The sequence below is a fragment of the Pleurodeles waltl genome, chromosome 5, assembly GCF_031143425.1.
Source record: "Pleurodeles waltl isolate 20211129_DDA chromosome 5, aPleWal1.hap1.20221129, whole genome shotgun sequence".
NCBI classification, from domain to species: domain Eukaryota; kingdom Metazoa; phylum Chordata; class Amphibia; order Caudata; family Salamandridae; genus Pleurodeles; species Pleurodeles waltl.
In genome coordinates, this window is record NC_090444.1 from 85,124,380 (window position 1) to 85,146,927 (window position 22,548).

Consider the following 22,548-nt stretch of genomic DNA (forward strand, 5'->3'; position numbering starts at 1 on the left):
CCCAATGACCTTGGAGTTGCTCCTCTTCCTATTGTGGGTCGCACAGGGGACGGGACTGAGGATCGGCTGGAGGTAGCTCTAAAGTCTGGACTCCTGTGGAAAGCGCATGCTAGATCAATGGCTGTATCATTGGTCAACCCGGGGTGTTGGCGAACCCAATTACGGGTTGGGTTGGGGAGGCCCATACTGCTGATAACATTTCCCTTTCAATTACAGAAACTCTTTCTTCTGAGGGAGATAATGACCTTGAAGCAAATGCTACTGTGCTATCTAAACCTGCATTGTCAATCTGAGTTACCACAGCTCCCAGACCTTTCCCACTAGCATCCGTGGTAATAACACTGTGTGTGCCAATTTCAAAACCTTGTAATGGAAGAGCTGTGCTTAGTTCTTGCTTAATATTCTCAAAATCATTCTGGAACTCTTCAACCCAACTAAATTCACTCTTTTCCTTTAACAGCTGCCCTAATCTGTGTGTCTTCATCGCAAAATTATTCACAAATTTAGCATCATTTTCTGCTAATTCTAAAAAGCATCTAACTTTATCCTTTGATGAAGGAGCAGGTGCATCTTCGATTGCTTTAATTAACTTTTTCTTAGGAGAAATTCCAACACATCCTACTTCATGGCCCAAGCATGTCACAGAATTTAAGGCAAATATACATTTTTTTTAAAAATCAGCTGTTTACCCATTATTAGCTAATATTCCTAACACCAATTTCAATTTATCATCATGTTCTTGTTTATCTTTGCCCATCACTGGTATGTATATCATCCTGAAAGTATCTCACTCCCTCAACATTCCTGAAAAGTTTATACATCAATCGTTGAAACACCGCAGCTGCAGATGCTAAACCAAATGGCATAAGGACAAATGTATAACACCTAAAAGGTGTTATAAACGCAGTAAGATTCCTACTATCAAAATGTAGTTGAACCTGGTGATAAGCTGTGGTTAATTCAGTAGTCGAAAACCATTTAATATTTTTTGTTTTTGCTAATAATTCTTCAATTCTGTTTAGAGGAAATTTGTCAATTACTATATTCTTGTTCAGATCTCTTAAATCAATGCACAGTCTCAACCGGCCATTAGGTTTCTGAACAAAAATGAGGGGAGACAACCACTCTGCACTTTCAACAGGTTCTATGATGCTTTTCTTCTCTAAAACGTCTAGCTCTTTCATTACAACCTCTCTAACTTAAATGGGTATATTCCTGACTTTATGGGACACTGGCATGGCCCCTTCTTTTAGGATAATTTTGTGTACAAATCCTGACATTTTGTCAACTTCCCCAGAAAATACTGTAGGAAAGCTTCTTTCCATCTCTCTTTCAATTGTAGAATTATGCTCATCTAGTGACATTACTTGATCCCCACTATTAGGATCCAAAATAATTCCTAATGCACCTTTTTCTACCCATACCAAAACTGAGGGTCATTTTTCTGCTACATACAACTTTCCTTTGGCAAACCTGTTTTTAAACTCAAATTCACCCATCCTATATCCTACCATCTGAATTTCTTCTCCTGTATATGTAACTGGGTGTATATCTGTAGGATTCATTTGTTTCTCCAATTCTGCAGCAAACTCTTCTAGCCACACAGATAGCTGTATGATTGTATAAGGCGAACCAGAATCTGCTATAATTTGAATGGGAACACCATTGATTTTACATCACATTTAGGTTTCTTTCTCTAAGTTAAAGTTTACTCCCAAAATTGCATTATCAATACTAAGTATGCCCTCATCGCTAGAAACACCCTCTTCATGCATGTCTCCCTTTTCCATGGCACATTTAATTGTTCTCTTGTTGTAATTATTTTTCCTACATACTTTGGCAAAATGGCCTGTTATACCACAATAAACACATTTCATCTTGCTAGTAGGACACTCCTTATCTCTAGCTATGTGACCTTTATTTAGCTTCCCAGTTTTTTTTCTTTTCCAACTCCCTGTTGTTTGAAACCTTACAAACCATTTCTCCTTGGTTGTCTTCTTTGAATGCTGATTTTGCACATCTTTTCGACATTTCCGCCTTTTTAATTATGGCCACAATCTCATTAAGTGGAGATTCCCCACAAACCCATAACTTCTCTTGAATGCTTGAATTACTGGAATGCATAACTAATTTATCTCTTATCAGATCATAGTGTAGTATTCCAAATTTGCAATGTATAGCCAGCTTTTTGAGTGCACCTACATAGTCCTCCACAGGTTCCAATTTCCCTTGTTTCCTATTAAAAAATGAGAACCTATCTATAGCTGTCCAAACTGTAGGTTGGTAATATGAATCCAGATACTCCAGGGCATTTTCAAATACATTCCTATCATCTGGTTGCCTGATCTTTTTTTCCATGTGGTTGTAAATGTGTTAACCTTCTGGACCCAAACTATGTAATAATATTTTCTTCTTCCTGGAAGGCGTAAAAGTTTCCTCGTTTTCTTCCTCCATTGCAGAAATATAATTTGTAAAATATTATTTTCAGTCCACCCACTTTAAGGATGGTTCACATGGTCATAGGAGGAAAGGTACTGGTGGTGTAACACCATACTTTTGAAATGCCATACTGATAATTATCTATGGCTATATCTGCAATATATGTATATATTCCAATTGCACTATTAATATATCACATTAAAAGTACATGTACTATACATTCTTGTTAAAATAGTGTGCAAATCACCGAAACGCACTCCAATACCAAGTTTCAAATGCACTTTGTATTTGGAAAAATGAAGTAATTCTGATGCGTGACCTACTCAAAATGTCAATTGCTGCTGATCACGCTTGCGTCTCACGTACACGCTCGCGTCACACGTACTAATGCTGTATGCGTTCTACCTGTTCCTGTGCTTGAGGATACACGTAATAGTTGTCTCCTGCATGCTTCAATCACGCTCGCGCAGCAGTTCAATTGCCGGCCCTCGCACACAACTACATCTGTAAGTGAGTTTCTTTAAAATCATTGCCGTCACCAAATAAACCAACACCAGAAATATCACCTGGCAATGTTAAAGGCAGGGCTAAACTTCTATCACCTTGACACGCTGTCCTGCTCCGCCTGCTCACCACCGCCTGAACAGCTCTGATCGATCGCTGAAAAGAGCCACGGCTTCTAAATGAGTCCGTAGTACTCCGTTCATCACCAAATTGTAGAAGCAGTTCAGCTTCACATGGTTTGTTAAGTAACGACTTACTGGAGAGCAGGCACGACATACATCTCCTCCACCAACTGTCACCTCCCACTCCTTCTCCTCCCTCCATTCCAGAATCCCCACATCCCGTATTCTACCGTTCCTAGGATACCACAAGAAATTACTCTAATTAGGTAACTTTGAACAATATGACGAGCGCTTCAATAACACCGATCATGTTCACACTGCTGTGCCTGTTCGTGCTGTGAGCACCATGGCTACCATGCAGCACGAAGGGGAGAGGCAAAAAAATTTTTTTTTTAAATAGGTTGCCCACGCTGAAGTATATTGACAATCGTGCAATAATCCATGTAACAGGGGCAGTCTGCAAGGCGCGACAAAAACAGCCTCAAGGTGGGACACACATAAAGCATTTAATAATGGCATCAAGTGATTTTTGAAAGGCAAGCCCAGGAACGAGTGAAAGTAATAGGCCTCAGGTGGGCATGGATAAAAGAGTACAACACTCACAGCAGGTCAAAGCGCTTGAGCGCTAGACCTAATAAAAAACATGACTGCGTTCAAAACAAAGATAGAGCTAGGGCCAGTGCTTTAAATAGGCTGGTACTGTCCGGTGCGGAGTACCAGCACTTTTTTTTATTTTGAGAGGTAGAGTGTCTGCACTTCTCGAGAAAAACGTAATACTTTTAATTGGAGAGCACCGGCACTTCTCAGAAACAAGCAGGTACTGTGGTACCGAGTACCTGCACTTCTATTTTTCCATTTCAAGCACTGGCTAGGGCCTATTTCTGGGCCTGGTTTACAAAACACAAAAAATCACAACTCAATGAATTGCAGCATTTTCACTTTACTGCAGAATGGTTCGTGTTACATATTGTTAAAGAACACATATTTATTAAGTCACACCCATCTCTACCAACCATTCTTAGGGAATTGCATCCAAAACATGGAAGAACACTCCAAAGGAAATCAGACTTGACCCATCTCTCCCCTCCTTCAAAAACAAACTGAAGGAGCAACCTGTCCGTTTCTGGCCCACTTCTGAAAGTGCGTAGCAGCCTCCCCTATCCCACCCTCACCCCCACTTTCAACGTTCACCCCCACTTCCCCACCCACACGTATCCTTCTTCTACAAGTTCGTTATCTCTGAATATTGACCTATCCCTCTCACGCCAATAATGTTCACTAGATGGTCTCTGATGCTGGCGAGTGTCTCTGCTGAAGATGACACTACAGCTTCTGATTCCATCGAAAGACTGCACCCTTCCATTTTTTTAAAATAAGAAAAATGTCACCTTTGTAAAGCGCCCTTGCGTACAACTGGTTTAAGTCGGCACTAAAGAACTAGCTAAACGAATAAATAAAAACATTAATAAACTGAGACGGGCCCTCTCACTAGCGAACGCGTCACAAGAAACACACCACACTGTTACAATAACTGTTTTCCTTTTTTATTACCCTCTTTTCTGTCGCGCATGCGCAGTGCAAGTTTCGCGGTTTGTGACTGCCACTCTAAAGATCTGACCCACCCTCTAAGTTGTATGTTTTACTTTTTAAACCCTTCCAATTTTGTCTGATGCAGGGAAGAAAATTGGAGAAGTTTGGCTACAATGCGCCATGTCTAAGATCAGTCAAATAGGTAGCAGCACAATAAGCCAGTGAGTAAACTGACGTACGGCTTCCGCTACAAATACTCTTCCAAGATGGCGGACACGCCGCCCTCAAAGGCCATGGCCGGCGTTATATCCGAGAGAAAAAAGGGAGGCCTATGTCACCAGTTTCTCACCTTTTTTTGTTGCCATGTTATAAAAGATGAGAACTTGTTTGACTAGACATGACAATGAAAGTAACCCAGAGTTACCTTGTGCTGACTGAAGAGATGTTTCGAGTGTTTCGTTTATGTTACTGTTTTCTTTAAATGACTGCACTCTTTATTCTTTTTGCGATCTGTAAATGAGTAAATATATACTATTTTAATGAATTAACAAAAAAGCCACTTTAACCAGGTTACTTTTATGAACCGTCTGACTGGCAAACTTAACCAAACTAAGCTGAATATAACATGTCGCAGTCACGCACTTCTCTCGGCACAAAGGGGAGGGGGAACCTACGGCACCAAACTTTTTCTTTTGACAGGGGCTTGGACGGTTTCCATGCGGCGGCCATCTTCGAGTCAGGCCAAATGTCACTCACGCATCAGCTGTGCGTTGGTTTTATTTACGGGCGGTACCCTGTGGCTTGCCTGACCTCAATGTGGCGACGGCTCTGGACATTTCCCACCCGAGAGCGGTGGTGTTCCATGTCTCACCCACCCCACTCCCCGGCAGCATACTGCGCATGCGTCCTGCAGGGGGAAAGAGGGGCGGGCGCGCGGCCGGAGCGGAGAGCGAGCGAGCGGAAGCCATTTTGTCCCGAGTGAGGCCGCCGGAGGAGAGAAAGCTGCGACCGCGCCGGGCAGAAGGGGCCGAGAGAGCCGAGCTCGAGCAATGAGGGGGTGTCGTGGCCAGTAGCAGTCTCGCGCGCCCGGCTCCGCTGCTGCTGACTCCGCGGGGAAGGAAGACAGCCGCGCCCCCTGCGGGTGAGAGTCCCCGCCCTCCCGAGAGGCCCGGCGTCCCACTCCCTGCCCGTGACAGCCTCCGCCCGCCCAGTGACGGGCCCGTTGCAGGTGTCAGGCTCCTCCAGTGCTGCCCCTGTGAAGAGCCAGGATCCCCCCGCCCGGTCAGCTTCCCCCCCCTGTCGGTGACGGGCCTCCCGCCCCCTGTCCGGTGACAGGCCTCAGCCCGCACCCACCTCCCCATGGCGAAGAAGACGTATGACCTGCTCTTCAAGCTGCTGCTCATCGGCGACTCGGGGGTGGGCAAGACCTGCGTGCTCTTCCGCTTCTCCGACGATGCCTTCAACACCACCTTCATCTCCACCATAGGTGAGCGCTGCTCGGGCCTGCGGGGTGGGCAGTATGAGGGTAACACCAGGGTACTCGCCCTCCTTCAGTGCCAGCTTCATGGGTGGCAGTGGAGGTCTGATGTGGTTGCATTAGCAGTCCCAAAGCATCACCTTCATCTCCACCATAGGTGAGCGCTGCTCGGGCCTGCGGGGTGGGCAGTATGAGGGTAGTACCAGGGTACTCATTCTCCTTCAGTGCCAGCTTCATTGGTGGCAGTGGAGGTCTGATTTTATTGCATTAGTAGTTGTCCCAAAGCATCACCTTCATCTCCACCATAGGTGAGCGCTGCTGGGGCCTGCGGGGTGGGCAGTATGAGGGTAACACCAGGGTACGGACCCTCCTTCAGTGCCAGAGTCATGTCTCATGGATATGAGTGGAGGTCTGATGGTGATTGCATTAGTAGTCCCAAAGCACCACCTTCATTTCCACCGTTTTCAGACCAGGTGGGTGAATTTAAGAAGGGTCATATGCCTCTAGAACCACGCCCGCCTCATCACATGTATGCATCAAAAATCATGTCCCTCCTGCGCAGTATCCAGGTCACAGCCTTCTCCTGCCCGTCCATTGGCATCCCTTTGGATGCGTGTTGTTGGTTTAGCACTCGTGGGGTACGGTTTGCTTGCATAGATCGCATGCTTTTGTCACCACTTTACACGAGTATAAATCCTACACCAGCATTTTAAAGTCGATCCATTGGGTAACATCAACTATCACAGCTGGGCGAACATTACTGGCCGGATGTTGGGATCGGGACTTTTCGCTGCAGTGTGGCATAAATGAGAGATAACGAACTTTAAACTTCGAGAGAACAGGGCGTGGCGCTCACAATCCCATTACGAGATCCTCCTTAGATACACACGTTAAACACATTTGTTATGCCTGCATATATGATCTATAATCCATGTTCGTCCACTGGGGCAGAAGTGCCTGCTGATTTTGTCCAGTGCGTTGAGGCTTCTCAGTTTTACTAGTGTCCCAAACCTCGCACGTCTCTCCACACATTGTCACATCTTCTTGTCCATTGCATTCTTGACATCACTCATAGTACCTGTCCCACACGACTCGACTTCTTTTTGTCTAAAGATTTACCTTGCTTTATGAACATTAAACCGTAGAAATTGATTAAACTATTTTAAGGTTCTGATTTACAATGGCACACACCGTCTTTATAAACTGTCCATAATTCTTGTAAATGTAGAGATAATTTACACTGCAGCGATATAACCCATGGCATTTAATTGCTTGTTACTCCCCTGGATCCTTTGCAAATCTAACTGTTTGTGGGAGTGAACTTGTTTTAGGAGTATTTAAGTCGGTACAGTTTCCGAGGCGTAGTCTCCGAGCTGTGCACTCATACCCATCCCACAACTGAAAACTGCAGTGTTTGCGTCAACTCCGCCGTTATATTTTGTTATTTGGGGTTCTGTACCAGGATAAAGTGTCAAAGAATGCATGTTTCGTTCATGAGAGATGAACTACGCTGTGAATGTATTCTGTTGGCCAAGTTTTGCTCGTTTTGAGTTTAAAAACAGCTGCGTTAACTCAGTGTTTGTTTAGAGTCTTATTTCTTTGTCCTGCAGCATTTTAAAAATGCATGACACTGGGGGTCACGCCTTTCTTTGTTCCAGGTTTCGACTGCAAATTGCTTGGTTTTTAAGTAAACAGACTGTTTTTTATTAGTGGTAAAGCCTACGTGCACACAAAACCACAGCGTCACCTGATGAAGAATCATGTTTTTTTGGGACGTCGGTACTGCTGTGCCAGCAACGCTCTTTTTGTCATGTCTTGGGTCTGTATTACGTGCAGTTATTTTCGTTCTCAGCTACATCTGTATTAAACCTTAGCCGAGAAAGGTAGCTAGTTAATGGGTCTACGGCTGGTTTAAAGACTAGTCCACACGTTGATCGTTTGCAGAGTATTAATCTGGAGTTACTTTTTTGATTTTGTATGCGGGGCCCATGTTTGGATAGAAACAGTTTAGTTGGGACATGTCGTTGAGGGCCGCCAGCAAGCATGACTCTTTGGCTCGCTCATTTCCTACGTGGGTGTTTTTGCTTGTATAACTCTAGGGATGGAAAGGTGACTTCTTTGTCATTGTGCCTCAGAATAGTTTTCGCCATGTGAATTCTATTTATTGCAGACTGCTGAGGTCCCTGGTGGCGTGTGATTTTAAAATTAGTGTCTGTGCCTTGAAACTGACTGGAAAGTGTAGGGAGGAATAGCTTATGTTTCTTGTGTAATGTGATTTTTTTATTTTGTGAGTTATGATTTTATGCTTGTATACTGATCATTTGATTGGACAACACAGATTGGAATACTATAAGATAACACATTTCCTCTTAACAGTTATGTTATGGGATAATCTGCTATTTGTGTGTGCTGTAGCACTGGATGAATTTAGCCTGCGGTGAACCTGCTGCGGCTGTGAAAGACCATGTGCTCCATCGGACCTGTGCCTTTTACCATAATAGTTGGAGGGAGGAGTCGTTTTAGGTGGTTGTCACGGTTCAGTTTACAGCACCTGTTGTCTCTGCGCCCTGGCGTGCTTGAAGCCAGCAGGCCTCGAGTAGGCTCGTACTGTCGAGGCAGTTTAATATGCTACCTTGTGAGGCGTGATGGGTGTCCTTAACATGTTTGTGGTGATAGTTTTTAAATACTTGCATTTCATATGATGAAGTGCATCTGTACATCTACCTTGAACCGACCACTGCGAGCAGCAGAGCTAGAGGCCTGAGCTGATTTTTGACATTCGGACTTTATGAATGCGAACATTTTAGTAGGAGGGATGGTCCTTGACAGCGGCCACCAGCAACCTACGAAGAATTTAAGTATGTTATGGAGGGGTCCAGTTATTGAAGAAACACTCGACAAGCTGGCCACTTCTGCGTCGGTGCCTTATTCTCCTTCATGTAATGTTTGGCACCTTTGACTTTTAGTTCCCCACAAAGATGCAAGGAAGCCCTTGGAGGTGAGTACAGGGAACGGGCACGACAGAGGAAATTATATGTGCAGAAATAGTGGCAACGTGGCTTCGACTTTTGGTTTCCGTGCTTAATGGTTTTATTTCCATGTAGCGTGTGCGCAGTTGGCGTTCTTCTCGAGGCCCCAGAGCATGTAAGCCAGTCCGTCCCCCGGCGAGAAGTGCGTCCAGATTTAGAGCAGGAGATAGACGAGGGCGCATTCTTAGCTCATGACGCGCTCTGATGCTGCTGCCCTTCAGCGCACCCCGGCCAAGTGCTGTGAAAAGAGGAGAATCGCACGTTTGGGTTACCCAAGAGCCGCTGTTTGAGCCCGCCCCTCCGCCCAGGCCTGCGGGTGATGGGGGGCCTGCTGCTTCCTTTCCGCAGCCCTGCACTCGGTGAAAAGGGATCCCGGGGCCCGGCTTGGGTTTCCTAGCTCTGACATCAATCGCAGATGGGCCGAAGAAACCCTAGCCTGGGGGGCGCGGCCTGTGGGTTTAAAGGGCCGGTGCTGCCCAGCTGATGGGAGATGGATAACCCGCCGCTAAAGGAAACATTGTTTACTACCTATAATACAGCCTAACTGCGCTATGTTTATGGGACTCTATCGAGGCCACTTAGTAACACCGCAATTTTATCAGTCTCGCAATGTCATTTGTTGGTAAACGTTTGTGAGTGTAACATTCGTTAAGCATTCGAGGGAGTTTTGAAAACAAAACAATAAGATTCCCCTCACACATAGTTAAATACTGATTTCTAATGAAGATATCCTAGGCCAACGAAATATTATTAATTTTTGCTTTATTGACTCGTTCCTTTCCCGGTTTTGGGGAGTATGTGGACAAAACTGTCCCTTTAGATGTTAATGGGTTTGGCTTACAAAGGATGATTATAGTCCCAGCTACACGTCGATTGTGAATGTCTCTGTGGTATCTGTTAGTCCTCACTGATGAGCCAATGTAAGGCCATGGTATTTCGCTGTGCGAGACAAATCAGCTGTTGGTTCTGTATAACGCCCCTATTGAGCACTCTGTTTATTATATTATATGTAGTATGGGTTTGGGTACAGAGTTTGAAAAGCGAAGCAGCCTCACTTGTTAATGGGGTGAGAATGATATATCATACCATGAAAAGCGATACCAATGTTCCCTGGTCTAGAAGTAGATTTTTTCATAGTTGGTTACCCGTCCCTGGAAGTATGTTTTATTGGGAACATTTGGCTCAGTGTTCTTTATGTAGTCACAGTTTGACTGTTCTCACCAATACAAGCACAGTTCACTCGGTCACCTTTGGTCATCCTCATTAGATGCTCAATTTGTCAGAACCAGTTCCTGTCTTTGGACGTTCTCTTCAAATAATCTAAAAATTTGGAAGGCTTTGAATCGGTGCTTAATTTGTGCTTGCTGTTTCCGGTGCTGAGCACCGGCACTTATTTTTGAGGGCCGGGGTTTACCCTTCTGCCTCAAGCACTTACTGCGAGCAAAAGACACATATGGGAAAGACAAGGGAAGGGAAAAACGAAAAAGCGTCACAAAGGGAGAAAGCAGAACGCTGCTAGAGTGAGCTGAAGGGGCAGGAAGTGGCTTTGTATGGATTAAAGAGGCCCGAGATGGCTTCAGATTACGATGCCTTAGTATTCCGTTCCGTGTTCGCTCATTTAATTGCAGCAGCCGCGTATTTAAGAGGGGGGGACTTCCGGCACCGCCACCTTTTTATTCACGAATTAAGCAGTGCTTTGAATCATCATCTAAGCAACGATAATATTCTCTTGGCTTCTGTATTCGGGCTTCCTCTGCAGAACTAGATAGGAATGATGTGTAGAACACTTAGCCGTCATATTCACACCTAGCCATCATATTCACACCTAAAACGTGTGTAAGAGAGTATAGACAATTTCTTAAAAGAAGGCCTTCGTCTTGTTGTTTAAAGCTTTTAGCTCATGGAGCTTAATCTTCATTTATTCGCTGGAAAATGTTCTCAGAAAGGCCATTTCAGCCTCGTGAGACCCACAATAATTTAATTAGCTTTAGTGTACTGTCTACATTAACAAAGTTCTTTATTACGTATACGTTTTGTAATTGAGGCTATTTTGTACCATCTTTTTAAGCATTTCAATGTTATCATGGCAACTGGTCGGCAGAAGTGTTTATTGACTTTACAAAAAAGAAGTATGCCTCAGCATGTGGTTAGTCCTTTTCTCTTCTGCCACAGGACCCTCTAATCCCTTTTTTTTTTTTTTTTTTTTTTTCTTTTTTTTTTTCCCCTGGCGGTCGCCCTAATAATTTGCGCCTGGGTACTGACTATGTAATTTTGATGTTAGACCATAGACCTGATATATTTATCCCTCATGTTTTAATGGACAGAAAAAAGTGTGAATAGATTTCACTTTTGTGTGTAATTTTCCAAATGGTAATTTACCAGAAGTCAATATGTTAAAGACGTTCCAGATAAATTGTATCTTCCGTTTTTAAATCGCCGGAAAAGTAATGGTTTGTAACACAGCTAAAGCCACTTACTGGCTAGGTAGTAGACCTTTAAGTGAACTTCACGTGCACAGGTTTTACCTTTTGAATTTTTCAACCTCTGACAATTGGAACCTGTGATATTGTGCATCTTTGGAAATGAAGAAAATTGCAGAACGTAAACTAATTCTTGTAAACTTTACGACAGTTCTTGACGAAATACAGCTATTAAGAATGAGTGCCTCCGTTCTGAAATGGATAATATAGAATGCACTTGCCCGTGAGGAGATGAATGAAGGAAAGGTAAACCAGAATGAATTGTTTAGCGTCAGGAGTGAGACTGCATTTCAGTATTTGAACTTCAATTTCTTTGTTACCTCTGCGCAGCTACTCCTGAAGTGTAACCGACTATACGACCTGCTGCGCTCTAGTTGTCTCAGCACTTTATATTGGACCTTACATTAGTCCCCCTCCGTTATTGCCCATATTTAACTGGTTGTCTGTCCCTGCTGTGATGGTAATTGAACGCAGTTTGTTTACTGATGTATGATTTACTCACATGCCTGCTATACACTGCTGACCGCGTCCTTATGCATTTGTTTATAATTCATTTTATAACGAACTGTTTCACTGTAAAGCTCTCTAATTATGGAAGACCATGTTTGCTTTATGCAAAACCACACAATTGGCTTTTAGATGGAGACAGAAACAGGTAGATTTTGAGACTTTTTAGAAAATCTAAAGATTTTCTCAATTAATCTGGGTACTGAGCCACCAAGCATACATTTTGAGGGCCTAGTGAGTAGAGTGGATATCGTTTTGAAAAAACTAACTCCATGTGACTTGCAGTGATCGGTGCAGGCTGTGCGTTAAAGAACTAGGATTGTCCATCGAATCCTTAGTATGAGCCAATAGAAAGCAGGTCCATCATGAGGCAGATTTTAGGAGACTTGTAGCTTCTTGGTGATGAAAGTAATGTATTGGAGTGTTCAAGCAGGGCGTAGAAGGGTCAATTTGATCTACCTTTTTCTGATGTTTAAAAATGTTATTAATGTTGTCTAGCATTTACGATTTCTCAGCAGATCATACAATAACATCAATTCTCAAAATTGTCAGTTTTAGAATCCTCACACACTTTAACCTGCAGTAATAGGCTGTAAATTCATGAATAGTGCTTCTGAAAGTTGGAGTATGCTGTGAAAATGCTCATAATTATAAACGCAAACAAACACAAACGGTGGACTGGATGTGGAACCAATCAAACATTCACCCCCAGCCACAGATCTGGGTTTAATTCATCAATTCCTTTGCTCACCATGCCACCCCAGTTTGAACACAGCCATAGCAAATCAGTCTTGATCCTGTCTCTATGCGAACAGTCCAGCCCAAACTTGCAGGCCAGGTCCTACCTGGAACAAAAACAAGCATCCTGGGACCGGTTTCAGGGTATCACCTTTCATCAGCCAGGCTAGTTTGAATCCAGTGGCACAGTGAGCCCGGGACCCACGTCTGGGCATCATGTAATAGCCCAACAAACCTCCTCGGGATCTAACGTGCCAAAAGCTGAACCAGCACCACTGCAAGGGATCTATATTGGGAATACTGGGAGTACTTACTTCCTCCGTACTCCGTTATTTTTATGTAGTTTTCTGTGCGTGGACTTGTCGTTGGTACAGGCTCCTGCGTCTCTAAGAAGCCCGCCTTGTGTGATGCCACTGATTTTACTGTAAACCCTAATTTGTGCAAAAGGTTATCTTTGTGCCATGATGATACAAATCTAATCGAACTGTGGCTTGGCAAGGATATCCTCTTATTTCTCTTGTGTTGCACCGTGATGGATGAGTGTGTTAATGCAACACTTTTAAACCACCATTTCTTTTGTCTCTGTGCTACTAAGTTGTTGGAACAGAAGAATGCCTTGCACAAAACGGGTCATGATGGTAAATGTCCTATCAAAAATGGGGTGCATCGCTTGTGGAAAACTCTTTACATATGACAACTAGCAGCGCGCGTCACTCCACTAAATCATATAAAGTGATTGACTGCACTTAGTTCAATAAAGGTTGAAAGAACAATAAACAATCTTGTGGCAGAACTTAAGAGGCCCAGCCTTGAATGAGACTGACAGGTGCAATTTTAACATTCCAAATATGTTGCATTTGAAGTTACAGCACACACTCTGGTTCAAAGGGTATAGAAGAAAAAGGCAAATTGTAAGGAGTGACTGGTGCTAAAAGTCCTTGTATGCTTCTTGTCTTGTGTAGTTCTTTTTACAAGGTTACTTAGTTCAACCAGCGGTGGTTGTCCTTTTCAATTATAATACTGTATTTGTCATACCAATATCTTCTCAATAATGAAAGCACTGTTATTGATACCTCTCAGTTAAGGCTCTGTACACATCATACAGAACACCATCAACATTCTGCCAGCTAAAACAGAGATGCTATTTTTTTTTTTTAGCTTTAAATACAGGGAGTGCAGAATTATTAGGCAAGTTGTATTTTTGAGGATTAATTTTATTATTGAACAACAACCATGTTCTCAATGAACCCAAAAAACTCATTAATATCAAAGCTGAATATTTTTGGAAGTAGTTTTTAGTTTGTTTTTAGTTTTAGCTATGTTAGGGGGATATCTGTGTGTGCAGGTGACTATTACTGTGCATAATTATTAGGCAACTTAACAAAAAAAAATATATACCCATTTCAATTATTTATTATTACCAGTGAAACCAATATAACATCTCAACATTCACAAATATACATTTCTGACATTCAAAAACAAAACAAAAACAAATCAGTGACCAATATAGCCACCTTTCTTGGCAAGGACACTCAAAAGCCTGCCATCCATGGATTCTGTCAGTGTTTTGATCTGTTCACCATCAACATTGCGTGCAGCAGCAACCACAGCCTCCCAGACACTGTTCAGAGAGGTGTACTGTTTTCCCTCCTTGTAAATCTCACATTTGATGATGGACCACAGGTTCTCAATGGGGTTCAGATCAGGTGAACAACGAGGCCATGTCATTAGATTTCCTTCTTTTATACCCTTTCTTGCCAGCCACGCTGTGGAGTACTTGGACGCGTGTGATGGAGCATTGTCCTGCATGAGAATCATGTTTTTCTTGAAGGATGCAGACTTCTTCCTGTACCACTGCTTAAAGAAGGTGTCTTCCAGGAACTGGCAGTAGGACTGGGAGTTGAGCTTGACTCCATCCTCAACCCGAAAAGGCCCCACAAGCTCATCTTTGATGATACCAGCCCAAACCAGTACTCCACCTCCACCTTGCTGGCGTCTGAGTCGGACTGGAGCTCTCTGCCCTTTACCAATCCAGCCACGGGCCCATCCATCTGGCCCATCAAGACTCACTCTCATTTCATCAGTCCATAAAACCTTAGAAAAATCAGTCTTGAGATATTTCTTGGCCCAGTCTTGACGTTTCAGCTTGTGTGTCTTGTTCAGTGGTGGTCGTCTTTCAGCCTTTCTTACCTTGGCCATGTCTCTGAGTATTGCACACCTTGTGCTTTTGGGCACTCCAGTGATGTTGCAGCTCTGAAATATGGCCAAACTGGTGGCAAGTGGCATCGTGGCAGCTGCACGCTTGACTTTTCTCAGTTCATGGGCAGTTATTTTGCGCCTTGGTTTTTCCACACGCTTCTTGCGACCCTGTTGACTATTTTGAATGAAACGCTTGATTGTTCGATGATCACGCTTCAGAAGCTTTGCAATTTTAAGAGTGCTGCATCCCTCTGCAAGATATCTCACTATTTTTGACTTTTCTGAGCCTGTCAAGTCCTTCTTTTGACCCATTTTGCCAAAGGAAAGGAAGTTGCCTAATAATTATGCACACCTGATATAGGGTGTTGATGTCATTAGACCACACCCCTTCTCATTACAGAGATGCACATCACCTAATATGCTTAATTGGTAGTAGGCTTTCGAGCCTATACAGCTTGGAGTAAGACAACATGCATAAAGAGGATGATGTGGTCAAAATACTCATTTGCCTAATAATTCTGCACTCCCTGTAAGGAACCATTCTTCGACTACTTATCCCATGGATAGGTAAAACTGTTGGGGTCAATAGTAACTTACTCATTTGAAAGCACAAGCTCAAATGAAACACTTTCCTGCCAATATGTTGGTGTCATCATGTTTGCATCTCTCTCCCACGGCGAATCATGTGCCTTTTGAGGCCTGGAATGAATGAACGCTGTATTGCGGGTTGATAGATTGGTGCCCTTCTTATTTGGCTGTAAGTCTCCATTACCAGGGTACAATATAATTTAATGTGCCCTGGCTGGTAGATCTTAAGCGATAAACTCTCGAATGACATTGATCTTTTGAAAACAATCCACTGGAAAATACATATTTTCACACCACGGGGGTACAGGCATGAGATGAACCGAACACCTTTGAGTCTTAATGCTGCGCTGAGTTGGCTACAAAAGTGGAAAAAAAAATCTAATTGTCGTCAGTTAATCTTCCTAAATTACTTTGTAAGGAATACGAAAGTGTATCTCTTCCGTGAAATGCCTCCGTTGCAGTCATTGAGCCACGTGTAGATGTGAATCCACACTCTAGGGCTAAATGAAACACAAATGTTTGCAGACAGGATATACCTCTAGCAGAGATCAGTAAACCATGTAGCAATTACGAATGTAAGCCTAGCTCTATCTGGGGCAATAAATGCCCGGGGCACTCTCCAGGAGCTCCAGCTCATGCCTATGTCCAGTGTGGCACCTTGAAGCGGTGCCTACAATACTCTTCCACATGGAGCGCAGCTGTAAAGTGGTAATCTGTTCCGGCCAATAACAGGGGTTCACTCACTGCCCTGTCGTGGTTCGGCTCCTGGTTGTTGTCACTTAAGGTCACACCTGTAAGGATTGAAGAGTGTAAAGACTGGGCAGGCGTGTTGAATAGATGTTGCTGAAGAGTGCCCCTTCTGCCTTCCAGCAGCAATCCAATCACTGGTGGTTTGCAGATTTAGTGGTCATCCTCCTTTTTCACGCTGCCGCTTATCCTATTGCAGTTGGGTAGGGGCTACCCGCGAAGGTGCTGTTTGTTAGATCTAAACTCTCACCAGTTTGCCTCGCAGTATTTCATGTAATCCGATCTCAAGTTGGCCATTGTTTTCATTGGGCTCCAGTTAGACTCTCAAACATGCTATCACCAGGCTACTTACAACTAAATGGAGAAATTGAACATTGTTTATTACACATTTATCTAGCCAGCTGATTATCTAGAACCAGCATATTAATTGCGGGGTGGAGGGGGGGGGATAAGATTATCATTTATAACAACAAGGTAAACCTGCATTGAAGTTTGGAATTCTGTGATGGCAACTTAACCACGTCTCTATACTGTACTTGCATGGTGGCAAACAATGTCCATTTTTTCATCACTGATGGAAAATAACATTTGCTTGTTGCCATCTGCAGTTGTGCTTCCATTTCTGCATAATCATTGGTGCTAAATGAATGGCACAGAGGTTTGATGTCAGTATCCTTGTCTGAGATCTGAATTTTCCAGGTCGCTTAATGCAACCAGTCTTTCCGCCTTGAACTAAGTAAACCTCGTTTGGAAAAGGTGTATAGGGGTGAGTCGTGAGAGGTAGAAATGCTTATTTGCTCCCACCTGCGTTAGAAATTACTGCTACACTGTTGGTTTCCCAAACATCTCCCACAGACACAGCACATTCCCTTATTCACCTATAGCACCACAAGGAAATGTAGAGGACAGGCTTCTCCTTAAACAATTTAACCTCTTGTATGGTGTTTGGCTAAAAGAGGACACTCGGGAATACCAAACATGAACAACCATTTGCAGTGCAACAGTTCTCGCATTTGCTCCAGTTAGAGCTATTAGCGTTGTAAACTCCTAACCGGACTTTTGACACACAAATTGAAAGAAGAAACGCGAGTGCGATCATGCTGTGTAAAACCCAGTGCAATCGCGCTGCATGGAAAATAAAGATAAAGTAGTCTGGAAACAATGCTGAAAAAATGGAGCCTTGTATGTTTTCAGTAGTTGGCCGGTGTGCTCGAGTAGGGCTAAACACCGGAAAAGGCATGACGTATGCATGACTTTCACTAATGAAATCAAGTGCGTTTTAAAAGGCAAGCACACAAACCAGTGAAAGGTGGGACATGGGTGCGTTTAAAAGCCCAAAGAAATTACAACAGGGGCGGAGCGCTTGTGTGCTCAACCCTAAAAATGTAGAACTTTAACGGGATACTGGACAGGGCTGACTTATTCAGTCTGCATAGGAGTTTGTGTCTAGCATGGTGGAGACCCATGCTTAGGGCTTGCCATGAATTCAACTCTAAGGCTATCCCCTCCACAGTGTGACTTCAATTTAGCCATCTAACCGCTCCACATAACCTGACTTTTGCATGGATGTTTGAAAGCAAAGAAGGGGGGGGGTAGGGCTCAGTTGTGTGACGAGCCCTGGACACATCAATCACCCCATGTTTTGCCACTGCAAAAGTAAAGCTTATAGGCACTTGGGTGAGGTCAATCAAGCTCCATGGAGTTTTAGCCCAAAAAAAGTTCTTCAGACCAGTAAGGTAATAGCCCCCTGGAGATATGGGGGTATGTTTTACCGCTGCTTCAGTCTACCTCTTTAAAGTCTGAACATATACAATTTCCTTGAAATTCTTCCATCTTGCTTTTTGCCGGCTTATATGTATTTTTCAGTTATCCAGGTTGATGGATTGAAGACAACCTGAAGCCTTTTGTAGAACTCTTGTTCATCTGTGTGGCTGTAATGCAGCACATCAGTACTAGATATACGGTGAACAAATATGTATTGTGCACAGTTTGTTTCCTAGGAGGGCACCCTCGGTAGGAGGCGGCTACATAAATGTGCGGCCCAAAGTAAGAAGCAAGCACCACATGCGGCCCAGATAAAGAGCCAAACAGTGAATTAAGTTAGTTGATTTTCACCTACTTTTAATTTCTAAGCTGTTTAAATCAAGAGACAAAGTTCAGAAATTCACAATGACATAACTTTTTTTGCAAACACTGGCAATGGAATGAAGTAACGTTTTAAGTAGGGGAAAAGGATGAAATCCTGACCCAGTTGAATACTGGGTATCAGTTTTCTTGTGTGTGTCGCCATCTAAAAATAAAATAAAGTGAACATATGCCACCTCCTGAATCAAACTAGATGTTGAGCCTACAGTAAGCGTTCTCTATGGGAACTGATAAGTACACTCAATACACCTGCATATGAAGGCAAAACATTCTTTAGAATTCATGAAGTAATAAAGGCAAACCATGTGTTTCAACCCTGGTAATGGTTTTAATTTATTACTTGCTGTGAGTAAAGTTTTAGTTAAATTGACTAAAACACTCTGGTATTTGTCTAGTGGTAACTGACAAATTACTTTGTCACTGGAGCTGAGGATATACTCATAGCATTTCTGGTTTTCAGTTAAAGCAGATTGTAACTGATAAAACCTCACTCAGGTGAATATTTGCCTTTCAGTGGAAACCGTAAATAAAACACTGCATTTTTGTGGCAGTTATGTTGCTTTGACAACATCAGTTGCAAAAGCAGCTTAAGTGGAGTTTTTTTAATAAGCACTTTATTTGATGGATGCCATGCTCCTGGCCCATTGTAAGCAAACAGGTTTGTTTTTGTGACCGTCTCAAAAATCCCCGGGCCCTTGAATGATTTCCCTAACCTTGCCTCGACCATTTTGGGAGGATGGCTCGCCTCGTCTGACATCATCCTAATGATCTCAGCATGCTGCTGTGCTGCATTTAGTAGCCACATATCTGGCCGTAGTTTTTACTTCTGCACGAGATAATAAACTCACCAGAACAGCGAGTGCATGATAGACAACTGCTGCACAAATACAAAGCTTCTGCAACTCGCATATGATCAGCAGGAGCACAGCAGACCCCGTACCGCCTTCAGATTAAGATAGGCCCGTGTTAACTTGCAGAAACCAGTGTTTGGCCGCTCTCCCGCTGACCTTCACATAGACGCACTATATAGTCAGAAGGAAAAGCCGCAGCAAGGTAAAAAGGAAGCACAACGAGAATAAAAGACAATCTTCAAAGAAGTGCGCACGTTTTGGTCTTCCTACATTTAGCAGCTCACCTCCTATGCCACACTTCATTCACAGTGTGACATATACACAAACAACCAAAGGTCTCCTGTAGATTACGATTTTTTCCATACTCCCTTAGTTGTTTTCCATACAGTACTATAGTCCGCAGACACCCAAGATCACATGACCAACACTGTCCATATAGATTTACTCAGCAGGCTTCTTCCGTGTGATCAATGAGAGCGAGAGAAGGCTCACGTTACAGAGTAATGATCCATTTTTTTCACCCACTCTTTCAGTGGAAGCTTGGGACAAAGAGCAGGACCGCTTGACACTGGTTTACAGTAATGGAGCATGGAATATTCCACATAATTTACCACGGGTCTTAAATAGAAAATCCTCTTTTAGCAGATCGTCACTCGACTTAAGAAAGGAGCAACTGGATGGTGCATTAAATGCCCAATAATAATTACTCTTACATCTGCTGCAATCAAACATTAATGAGGTGCAGGTTTATCTTCATCCATGCCTGTTCTTCCAAGGAGTGAGACTGGTCAGGCGGGAAGAGGAGTTTGAGGGAAGTGAGAAATAATGAAAAGTATCATGAGCAAATTCAAGGAAAGAGTAGCATGGATGAGGAGCAGAAATGAAGAACTGGTGATAGGAATGGATGAGGGAAGGAAATACAAGCAGAAAGCTTTATAGGCACTGGAGAAACGCCTTTTCCAAGTTATGAAAACTCAACTACAGTTCACAATAAATGCAAACTGAAAAGAGTAACGCTCCCTTATAGAATGTGGATATTGGTTACTAACGGTGTACGCAAAGTCTCTTCATTTAATGACAGTTTACGGACTGACCAGTTTTCTATACGAGCTGTCAAAGAATGGGTGAAAGTCCATGCTATTTGGACCACTTCAGACAGTATGTGAATTAAACCTATGCAGTCCTGTCAAGGTTTTCAATTCTGCCGTCAGTTACCTGATTGTTTTCATTTATTTTTACACAAAAGCTGACCTTTTATTTCAAGATAGCCTTAAGACATTAAGGATATTGAATGCTCTGTAAATTCTTTTCAGTTGAACCTAGGAGCACAATGTGCCTCAATTAGGTTTGAGGAATTGCGCTTTTTCATAGCTGAATCACTTAAGCAAGACTATTGGCTAACTCTCAAAAACCCAGCACAGCCACTTAATTTTTAGATCTGGCTAATGTCAGGTGTCTCATTTTACTAAACTTGCATGTACATTTTACTTATTTTAAGCCAGCCCTCTTCTTCTATCAGTCAAACGCCATGTAGCTGTGGGTCAGCTCACTTCAGCCATTGGCTATCATTATAGTGGGTGAAGGCGTTCTGCTGTTTGACAAGGAACATATTCACAAGCAAAGTAGTTCCCTTCAATTCCAAGGGCTACCTTGATAATATATTCTGTTTTTTGTGGGCAAACTATTTATACTTATAGCCTTTGTTTTTGTTTGTGTTGTTTTTTTATATTGGAGGAGGCCAGGCAGCTCCTCTGACAAAGTTTTACAAACACCATTACAGAGAAAATAAAGCATTGGCAAAGTCAAAAGGCTGTTGGACAATTTCAAGCTTATTGGTATTACCAGTGCTCATTGTGTTTTAAAACAGTTTTAAAAATATCTTCATTATTTTTACCTCAATGAATTGATAACTACAGAGCTGTTTAATGAAAAAACCTGAAATTCATAAGGATTTAGGGTTAATATTCTCATAAAGGCCCCCCTCCTTCATAGAAGATGTGATTCCCATTGTTGCCTCATCTTCACAAACTCACCCAGTTCCAAAGCTGTAAAGCATAACTCTCCTCTTTGATAATGGGTCCCTATTTACCCGAGTTGTTCTTTGCATAATTAACTAGGCATGAATCGATAGACTGCAGTTCTATCGCCAGATGTTTGCCGTCAGCCCTCTGTGCTTTTTACAGGTTAATGGCGAGAGAAGCTCCTACAACAGAGTGCAGGACACAGCCCCTGATAAGGCGAGATATGACACTCCGTGAAATACAAGGAGGGATGTTGCACCTTTCTGGCAGAGCAATTTGCAGGGAAAAAAAATTGCCCACAAACTCTGCATCTGCTGTAGGCACCATAGACTTGCATGCAATATATTCTTAATGATTATCTTAATTTTCTAGTGAATCCTGTTAGAACTTTGTGGTGTGTGTAAACCGAAGAATGAAGGGCTGACTTGGCCAGTTAGGATTTTAGCCTGCCCTCTACACTGGTTGCACTCAGATTGCCACAACCAGCTTAATAAACAAATGCTTTTTGCTACAAATTGTGCACCACTTCGATTTCTTTTTCTTTATTTATGGAGAGACACAAACCTGTTTGTTGCTGTTCAAACCTAGTCGCAGGGCTGTCTAGTAGTGTGTGGCACAGCTAATGATGTTTTCCACACTTGTACTTTCCTATCTTTTTGTTTTATGTCTCGCCTGCAACAGCGCATGTGCTCTCGCTTCGAGAAATCGTGTATACAACAAGGGGCTTGCAGCACGCTCATTGCTTAACATTTGTTGGCTCTTTTTTTTTTTTTTTTTGCTGACTTCTAATTGGCCAGCACGCGCAGCCTTCATTTCCTCGTCTTTCGGCTGGAACATGGATGGAATACTGATTGCTTCAAATGATCGTGCTGTGATTGTGGCTCTGCTTTTCTTTCTTCTTTCTTCTTTGCTTAACCTCATGGCATTTGTAGCTATGCTTTACTATGTCACGTGCACTTCGGTAAAGCCCTTTTCTTCTTTGAAATGGCTGTTTATTGTGACAAAATGTTATCTGCTTCCAGATGTATTTTAACTAAGGCATGGGCTCAATTACTTTGTGGTAAGATTTTTTTTTTGGCTAAATGTCATTTTTTTTTACACTCATGGGGGTTAACTGATTTGCGCAGAATCGAAAGGATGTTCTGCCAAGACTAAACAAGCATTTACAATA

At 42.9% G+C, this 22,548-nt stretch overlaps 1 protein-coding gene across 1 annotated transcript in view; it reads left to right on the forward strand.

Moving 5' to 3' along the window:
- Positions 1–5,486: 5,486 nt before the first annotated feature.
- RAB10 (RAB10, member RAS oncogene family) overlaps positions 5,487–22,548 on the forward strand; it is a 180,958-nt gene continuing 163,896 nt past the window's right edge. The window contains exon 1 of the mRNA XM_069233655.1: positions 5,487–6,081. Coding sequence (XP_069089756.1) covers positions 5,955–6,081 — 127 coding nt within the window. The 5' untranslated portion in view covers positions 5,487–5,954. The remainder of the gene's footprint in view (positions 6,082–22,548) is intronic.